The sequence below is a fragment of the Ascidia mentula genome, chromosome 2 (genome assembly GCF_947561715.1).
Source record: "Ascidia mentula chromosome 2, kaAscMent1.1, whole genome shotgun sequence".
Lineage (NCBI taxonomy): Eukaryota > Metazoa > Chordata > Ascidiacea > Phlebobranchia > Ascidiidae > Ascidia > Ascidia mentula.
The window spans coordinates 19,200,222-19,209,633 of NC_138567.1; the positions used below are offsets into that span (position 1 = coordinate 19,200,222).

The 9,412-nt window shown below is 39.2% G+C and overlaps 1 protein-coding gene across 1 annotated transcript; it reads left to right on the forward strand.

The window, feature by feature from the left end:
• Positions 1-6,313: 6,313 nt before the first annotated feature.
• LOC145889576 (uncharacterized) lies at positions 6,314-7,666 on the forward strand. Its single transcript, XM_082980555.1, has 6 exons — positions 6,314-6,749; positions 6,814-6,964; positions 7,026-7,137; positions 7,197-7,346; positions 7,404-7,454; positions 7,513-7,666. The coding sequence occupies exons 1-6, from the start codon at positions 6,583-6,585 to the stop codon at positions 7,650-7,652; spliced, it is 771 nt and encodes a 256-aa protein (XP_082836681.1). The 5' UTR covers positions 6,314-6,582; the 3' UTR covers positions 7,653-7,666.
• The last annotated feature ends 1,746 nt before the right edge of the window (positions 7,667-9,412 follow it).

The window sequence follows — 9,412 nt, forward strand, 5'->3', positions numbered from 1 at the left end:
GTTTTTCCTTAGCGCATTCCGGATGATAGTGATCTCTTCATAATAATCTTCTTTGCTTGAGACCAAGGCATCAGCTCTTTCCATCAGGGACCTGACAACCGACTTTTCGTGTTGTAGCGGATACGCCGACTGGAAGGAAAGGTAGCGGTTGGTGTGAGTCGGCTTTCGGTAGACACGAGTGCCGATTTTGCCGTCCACGTTCCGGTATACTTCCACATCCAAGAATGGTAGTTTCTTATCAATTTCTTCCTCCAAAGTAAACTTTGTGGGCAAGTAAGGACTTGAGGACCGAAATATCGACAATGCAAAACGTATCATCAACGTAACGTCTCCAAAAACGTGGAGGATGTGAAAATGTTGCCAGCGCTTTGTTTTCACTCGTCTCCATTACCACATTGGCAATCACAACGGAGATGGGGGAACCCATCGCCGTGCCAAATACATGTTGGTAAAAATCCCCTTGTAAAGAGAAATATGTCGCGTTTAGGCATAAATTAAGCCCTTCAGCAATGTCCTCACGCGACAATAGCGTTCGCTCTTCGAGATTTTCGTCCTCTAGTAGAACCAGTGGTACATTTGTAAATTTCCGCAAACGTAAGTAATGGAATATTTAAACCACATCAGTCGCATTCTAAATCGTTGAATTCTGGGGGACAATTGATTCAAAGGTTTGTGATCCGTTTAAAGTAAAAAGTCCATACCCATCAAGTAATCCCGAAACCGCTCACAGGCCCACGTCACTGCCAATGCTTCCTTTTCTATTTGTGCGTACCTTTTCTCGGTTGCGTTCAAAGACCTTGAAGCGTACATGACCGGGCGCAGCAATCCATCCATCTCCTGTCTGATCACCGCTCCCAATCCGTGGGAAGATGCATCGGCTGAAACAACTGTTTTCAAGTTTGGATTGTAATGCCCTAATGTTGGAGGTGTCGTCAGCTTGGACTTAACTAGACAAAACGCTTTTTCTTCTTCGCTTCCTGAGTAAATATCCCAAAGGAGATGTTATTTACAACCGGTTTGCCATTCCTAAAAATTCCCGAACATTAGTAACAGTGCAAGGTGACTTCATCGATGTAATGGCTGAAATTTTATCAGGATCGGGTTTAATGCCCTCAGAACTAACATAATGGCCCAGAAAACGAATATTTGATTTTGCAAACTCACATTTGTCATTTAAAGTAAGACCTGAATCTTGCAAACGTGTTAGAACATGTATGAGACGGTGGTTGTGCTCCTCTTGTCTTGAACAGAACATCGTCCATCGGACACACAACACCACCCATGCCGGATAAGATAGCCGACATCTGTCGTTGGTGCGGAGCAAATACCAAATGGCAGCCTGTTAAAACAAAACCGCCTGCTCGGAGTAATAAAAGTAGTCAACAGCTTCGAAGTCTCAGTTAGAGGTATCTGCCAAAAACCTGAATTTGCAACCAATTTCCTGAACACTTGGTCATTTGCTAGAAACTATATATTCACAAGTAGGGGCAACAGGCATGTTTCCCGATTTTAAACGCTGGAACGCCAGACGGAAAGGACACAGACGGAGCTGCAGCGAGACAACTAGTGATGGTTCTGGTCTCAAAAATGAGTTGTGACTTTTCCGATATTGATTCATCAGATTCTGATGTAAATGATGTTAAAACTACGTTAAAAGCTGAACTGGTAACTTGGATAAATCAGTTTCAGATAAAACACAAAGCTGAAGATAAACTGTTGCGAAGAAAAGGTCATACAAACCTCCCAGCCACCTGTCGTACATTGCTTGGTTTAGATTATCCCATTGACATCAAAAACAAGTCTGGGATGAATTCTTTTTATTTTGGTCTAAATTTTTAAATTGTGAAAGTTATAAAAAGATTTTATAATCCTGAAAATTGCCCGGCCAATTTGGAATTATCCTTCAATGTTGATGGCCTGCCATGATTCGAAGTTCTAACAAATGCTTTTGGCCTATTCTTTGTTGCATTGCAAATTTAAAGATTTCTTTAGTTTTTCCAGTTGCTCTTTTGTTTGGTCAATAAGTGCGAACAGAAGGGTTTGTGGCATCACATTAAAAGGCACATAGTATATCCAGATGTGACACCACTGGCATTTAGAACTGACTTTTCGTGAGCAAACAAATAAGGATCATCATCATGGCGTGTCACCATTTTGTCAATTGCCATGATTAGAAAGTTCCCCATTTCTAATCCCCACATAAATAATATGGAAGATTATAGCTGGACCTTTTTCGTCCAATAATGTTTTAATAAACGAATCTTGGTATGTTTGGTTTGGTCATTTCTCTTACCTCCAACTGGCATACCACTAATATGCGCTATTTACAATTATTAAAACTAAAGTTTTATTCTGCATCATTTCTCACAAGATTATACTAAGTTGAAGCGAACATGTTAATATTTCCTTCATAAAATATATTATTGTGACTTGGATTTGAAATTTTCTGGTGTCAGAGTCCCAAATTAATAATAACTTCGCGGAAACCGAAACTATTACACCAATACTCGGAAACGTGGCGAAATGTTGCTGCAAAATTCAAGTAATACAAATATTCCGATTCCAAAGCTCTCAATCAACCAAGAAACCTTTGTGTCAGATGCGTTGGCACACGTTTACGATGGAGGCAAAGTTTATGAGGAACCTTTTTTCTCTGCTATTCGGGCCACAACAGTGGTTCCCAACCTGGGGGTCGCGGGAAGGCTATCTGTGGGTCGCTACAGATATGTGATGTTTTTATAACTTGTTACAACACATAGGCTACAACTAGTTGGGCCTACTATCGCTTTGTCTTGTCAGGGACGATAAGCAGTAGGCTATGTGCCACTAACATTGTGCACAGGCATTGTCATTGAAACATCACAGCAATTATTGTCATCAACAATGAAAGTATCAAAAAGCAGTTTAGAGCGTTCAGTTGTAAGTAGCAGTTGTAAGTAGTTTTTAACTCTGGTCATGGAGAAGAAGCGTAAATATGTTGAAGAATATTTGAAGTTTGGATTTACCCGCATAATCTGCACTTGCACTGAAAAGCTGTGGTGCTGTGCTGAATCAAGCCGTCAAATTAAACCGCCATTTACACACCATGCACCCACAACACGTGACAAAAAGATTAGGAATTCTTCAAACGTCACGAAGCCGGTTTGAAACGTCGGAGATTTGACTTGGGAGGTAGTTTTCAGATTTTAGCGTTGTCAAATACTCAACCACGGATTTCAAACTTGGCTATGAAGTTGCAAGTCAGCCGTCTTATGGAGCAAAGTGATTGCCAATAAATGCACTTTGATTGTCGCAAGTTAGTTTAAATCAATATAGGGGGTCACTAACCACAAAAGGTTGGGAACCACTGTATTAAAACTTTTCATTTCAGCTTGCTACTTAAACAATGGGATTGTTTGTTCAGAACCAGACACCAGAGATTCACATCAATTGTACATCGGCCTTTGCTTCACCTCAACAGAGAGGCTTTGTGAAAATTCCGCAAGGTAAGTTAATTCGAGTTTATCCAGTTGCTACACTATCCTTGAAAACCCAAAGTCCAAGGGCAAACACTGGACAAGATATGCGTGAAAATTTAATCGGTTATTATTCGTCGAAACAACAATTGAACTTGGACTTGAAATGATGCGGAAACTCAGCGAAACAACCGTGGTATTGTTTTTGAAAAGTACAGATTACTAGTGGTTGTCCAACGTTTGCGAAAGACAAACAGAAAAGAATTGTTTCGGCAATCAGACTTTACAGTGAGGATCGCTTAAGGGACCAATTAGACTTTGTTAACTATATGCAACTGTAAGTTTTGGCAAATTTGCAGGTTCAAATTGGGCTTAAATTCGATTGACCTACGGTCAAAAATGAAAATGGCACCTATATCTTTCCAAGAATTGTTTTTGGAAAAACGAAAGCTTGATCACACATTATTTCTGAAATTATTGCAATTGGTGAGCTTTCACCATCTGGCAGCAATGCCAGATCTAGTGAGAACTGTGCTATATCATTTTGGAGGGACGTTCAAGTGCAAATATTATGCTTCGAATTAATAAAATAACTAACTGTATATGAGAGCTGCAGACAGGTGTACACACTGTTTCGACCTGTAAGGTCACCACAATCGTGCTTTTGGAAGTTCATGACGGTAAAGAGGAGAACGTACCCGTGTTTGAATTTTTCAACGTTAGCATTGCAAGCATTGTCGAGTCAAATCTGCAACTTGCTTGTTTAAACCTTGACACCTTTCTTTGCCATGATTGGTCTGTCTTGCACCAGATAATAATTTTACCGGATAGTTGGAAAACATGTTTGCCCCAAAACGGACAAACATTTCGCATATTACTTGTTTTTGGGACCCAGTCTGCTTGCCGACTTCCGATTTTTCTGTTGTTTGTAATTAAAGTGCATGTGACACGTTAAAATAAAACAAGTCAATATAAAAGGCGCTTTGGTCGTGCGAGTGCCGGCAGCAGGCCTAGGAACATTGTAAAACTGGTTTAGTATAGTTTTGCATTAAACGGATTTCGATGTTCATTTGAGCTGCAGACAGATGACTGCTGTTTCGACCTATTATGTCTTGTTTAGTTGCCTAATAATTAGGGACGATTATTTTTTGACTTGTCAAAAAAGTCAAAATTGTTTACGAACTGCATTGTTGTGGTGTCGTAAAACTTTTCATTTCACTTACAGCCTACTTTATACTGTTAAGTGAAATAAATAGGTTGATATGGTGTGATGCTCAACGCACGTCAAAACGTGAAAAATTTGTGCGTTGGCCACATTGTACGTAGGATGTCCATTACTCTCGCAGTAAGCACTAACAACGGTTTTGAAAGGCCTTGGACCGAACCTTGAAACCGTCAGCACGTGCAAGTCGTCTAATTTATCTACTGTCAGAAATCTCTTCATACTCTGTTTTGGAGTTTCTCTTTGCCAATTAAAAAAGGCCCTCTGTTTATTACCGATATATGCAGTACCGCGAACAGACCAACGCTATTGTTATCTACAGATCGGCAAAACATCAAAGACTGCCAACTTAAGGCCACCATTCAATGTTCAAAGAAGGACTTTAAGAGCAAGTTGGTTGGGTCCTTCCTAGCGGCAGACATCCCTTTGCACAAGCTACATAACTTAAAGATCAGACAGCTGTAAGCTGCAAACGAGGTAATGCTAATCAAGGAGCGCCTCTATGGCAAGCACGTATTTCTTGAAGTTGATGAGAGCGAAGTTGTTGGCAGCAAGTATGCTCATCGGCGACATTGCTGTGCAAGAAAAGACATACATCTTAGACTGCAGCATTGTGGAGACAGTGAACCACCGTAGTGGCAATGAAGATTGACGACGCACTCAAGAAGCTGGACATCGAAAGAAACAATGTAAAGCGCCGGCGTCCGCCACAGCCAGTGCTCACTCGCTGGGGAACGTGGCTAAATGCTGTAGAATACTACGCCAAGAACCTCGTGGAAGTGCGCCACAATGTCAATTCGTTTGAAGGCGATGGTGTTGCAAAGTTTTGAGTCTTCGGTCAATATCCAGCCACAGCTTATCAAAAAGATGGAGAGCTCCCATTACACGATTAAAGAAGCTCACGCTGATATCTCAAATCTGAAACAAAACTCTGCGATGTAGACATGTCAGTATGAAGCAACAGGGAGTGTCACCAGCAGTATACGCTGAACCGGTAGCGGGGTAACATCGGACATGACCGGACGGCAAGTTTTGAACAGACGTTTTTTATTTATTTAACAAATATCTGAAATCAAACTTGGCGCAATATCACCATTGGGGCATTAGCGCATATAATATCATTCAAGCTTTCAGGAATCGGGGCGTGGCCATTCATGCTTTGGGTAACTCGTGTACTTATACGATGTTTTATCTTTGGGGCTTTTTTTTACTGCCAAACTTTGATCATTTCATCCAGCCTCTGTATATTCTCTTCTATGACCTGATAATTTTTGATAAAACTCAAAAAGTGTGTTCTTCTAGCGATTTCTTGATGTCCGAACCGAAGTATCCCCGACCACGTGACGACACAGAAATTATTAAAATATGGCCGTATTTTTAAAGGTTACACAAAATCACCATTGGCCTATCCAAGAATACACATATGAATATGCAATCAACCAAAAATTTCTGCACAAATTGAAAAACTTCACTGATCTAAGCAGACATGATTTAATTCCAAAGTTCCTAATACTATGTTTCCATGTCGCGATTTGGCTTAGCCCAAATATTTGGTCCATGTCTTACGTTTTTGGCCAAAAACGGGTCGTGTTTCCATGTCGCATACGCATTCAAGCATAACAGTGTTTCACACTTCGCTGATCAATTCCCGGGGTTTGTGTAAGTGCGAAAACCTGGCAAATCGCCTCTGTTGGTCACCAAAACAGGCAAATAGGAGTGAAATGACGGTCCATATGGCAGTTGTATGGAGGTTAATTGCATTTTATGTATTTAATGGCCAGTTTACTTAAAAAAAGGGTTCAAAAGTGTTGTTCCAGTCTAGTCATCAAAAAGACAGTTTTATGACACTTTTTGAACATAAATAGAGGATTCTGTCAAGTATCAGAAAACGTTTGTTTATAAAGTATGGAGGACACAAGGCAAAGGTGGAGTAAACAGCAGGTTTTAGACCTAATTTCAGTTGCAAAGGAGGTTAAGTTAATAGAAAAGTCTGACAGTAAATCCTGCAGAAACAAAGATCTATTAAGTGATGTGGTGATCAAGATGAACGAAAAGGGCTACAACTTCACCATGTAAGATATTATTGTATATATGTGTCTACTTTGCAATTTTCATTAAAACTTTGTTTTTTTGTAGTTCACAAGTACGAAGAAAGTGGAAAAGCTTGAAAAGTGATTATCATAAAATAAAAATTGGTCTTGGAACATCCGGTCATTCATCAAAAGGATTCAATTGGCCATATTTTGAACCAATGGATGAATTGTTTGGTACGAGACCTCGTTCCATGGTGAGACTTATAATCAATTTGAACATAATGTTAATTGTTACAGTTTAATGTTTATGTTAAGTCATCAGCTTCCTCATTTGGATTTGAGTCTTCTGATAGGCCACCATTGCAAGAAGTTTTAGAGATGGAAAATGAGCAAGAACATCAAGAAAATGTTTTTGCAACTTTGCTAGGTAGGCATGTGATTATAAAGGGCATTAATTTGTGTTAATGTCTAACATTTGTACTGCAGAGGACAATTTAGACGAAAATGCAAGACAGGGATTTGAAGAGGCAAGCAGCTCAAGCAGAGTGGATCCGCCATTTGTCGAATCACAAAATGTTCCAAACCTACAAGCAACGCAAGAAGATAGCATTCAGTCAACCCCTGGAGTAACAAGAGGTAGGTTATGATTTCAACATTCTGTAGTATTGTTGTTGATTGTTTCTTTTTGCTTAGGAACATCAAGGAGATCATTTCAACGGAGAACAAGAGCAACTAGGGCTCAGGGTAAGGGACTTTGGATAATTAAATCAAAGTACATCAATTGTGAACATATATGTTTAAGATACTGGAAGTCCACAGGCAAGACATGAAGAATTGCTTGCACACTTCAGAGAGGTGGAGGCAAGATCAAGTGCTCAAGTAGACAGAATGCTGAACATTTTGGAACGATTAGTGGATACTATAGACTCCACTCACCGTTAAGCAATTGTGTTTCATTGTTATATCCTTTCAAATAAAATGCTCAAAAATGCAACAATGAATTTTATTGAAAACATGACATTTCTCAGTTCGACATATTATACAGATAATCGGCAATTGTAGCTCTAATTGTGTTATCAGATGCTGTGTCAGAGAGTGTTTGTGAGGGGACATTTTCTTCATCAACATCCCTTTGTACAGGCGTTTGGGCCTCTTCACATATATTATGTAGTATGCAGCATGCACCAACTATTAGCGGCACTTTATCAATTTTAACATCAAGGGCTCTTTTCAAAAAACGCCATCTTGCTTTTAATCTACCAAAAGCATTTTCAATAACAATGCGGCTACTGCTGTGGTGAAAGTTGAACTTTTCCTGCTTGTTCGTTAGTGTAGATCCTGTGTAAGGCCTCATTAACCATGGTAGCATTGGGTAAGCTGCATCCCCCAAGATCATTAGTGGGATTGCCTGGGCACCAATAATAATCTCACTCTAAAAAAAACAACAGAATGTTATTGTATATGAAGTAAATCAGTGCATAATGACATATTTACGTATTACCTTTGGCAGATTAGATGAGTTTTTGTAAAGGAATGATTTTTTCAAAACAGATGCATCATGCTCACTTCCAGGACATTTTATGGAAACATCTCTAAACCTTAAATTAATGAAAGCAACATTATATTTTTTGTGAGTATTGCCAAACATCATTAATTCCTTACCTGTACTGATTGTCTGCTACTGCTTGCAAAACTATTGAATGAAATCGCTTTCTATTCAAATAATCCCTCGATCCTTCACTTGGGGCACGGACTGCTATATGACAACCATCAATAGCCCCATACACTTGAGGAAAACTTGTTTTTTGAAAGTTGCTTTCAGCAAGTTGTTTTGCTTCTGATTGATTGGGCATTTTTATGAAAGTTTCTTTTCTTCTTGCAAGTGCTTGACAGAAACTGACAACATACAATGGTTAGGCATTTTATGCAAATGTTTACAACGTATTTAACACACCTGTGCAAAAAGCGATGAACTGAAGTTTTATGAACTCCAAATAAAGATCCAACCACTCTAAATTCACAGGCTGAGGCTAATTTAAAAATTGCAATTGCAACTCTCATGTCAACAGGAACAGGTTTTCTGACCCAATAGTCATCTGCAACACAACATATATTTTATAGGCTACTGTGTATATGCATCACCCTGTTATTTTTGGAAGTTTCTTAAAACTAACCAGGTTTCATATCATCCTCAACCAACGACACGATTTCATCAAAAGTTGATTTTCTCATCCTAAAACTTTCCATCCATTCAATGTCAGACACTGAAACTTTAAATTTTGGCCACCAATCTGTTGATCTATATTATGCACAATTTTAAAACAAAACCTAAACAAAATTATTATCATTGCCAACCTGTTTCTCATCCAAAATCTTCGCTGCTGCTTGGTATGACAATCTTCTAACATCGACATGCATAAAATTCTTTGTAGTTGTCTATTTTTTGCATCATTTAACATAGTTATCATCACTGCATCAACAACACATTTAACCACTGTTTTTGTCTCCACTTCCTTCTGAGCTGACCAACAAGCTATTGAACTTCTGAGCTGACCAACAAGCTATGCTACAACACATTCACACAGCAATACAGGGCAGGCAGGCACACAAAAAAAGCCTGTAGTGAACCTGTTTTCCTGAAACAGGAAATTTAATTGGAATAAAGCTACATACTTTGACTTTTACTACTTAACGATGTACTT

What these genes read in the sequence shown, in the direction of transcription:
- LOC145889576 (XM_082980555.1), top strand. Translation starts at nt 6,583, where the DNA reads ATGGAGGACACAAGGCAAAGGTGGAGTAAACAGCAGGTTTTAGACCTA. An exon ending in GTACGAGACCTCGTTCCATG is followed by an intron (nt 6,965 to 7,025) that starts GTGAGACTTATA and finishes GTTTATGTTAAG; the next exon opens with TCATCAGCTTCCTCATTTGG. An exon ending in AAGAGCAACTAGGGCTCAGG is followed by an intron (nt 7,455 to 7,512) that starts GTAAGGGACTTT and finishes TATATGTTTAAG; the next exon opens with ATACTGGAAGTCCACAGGCA.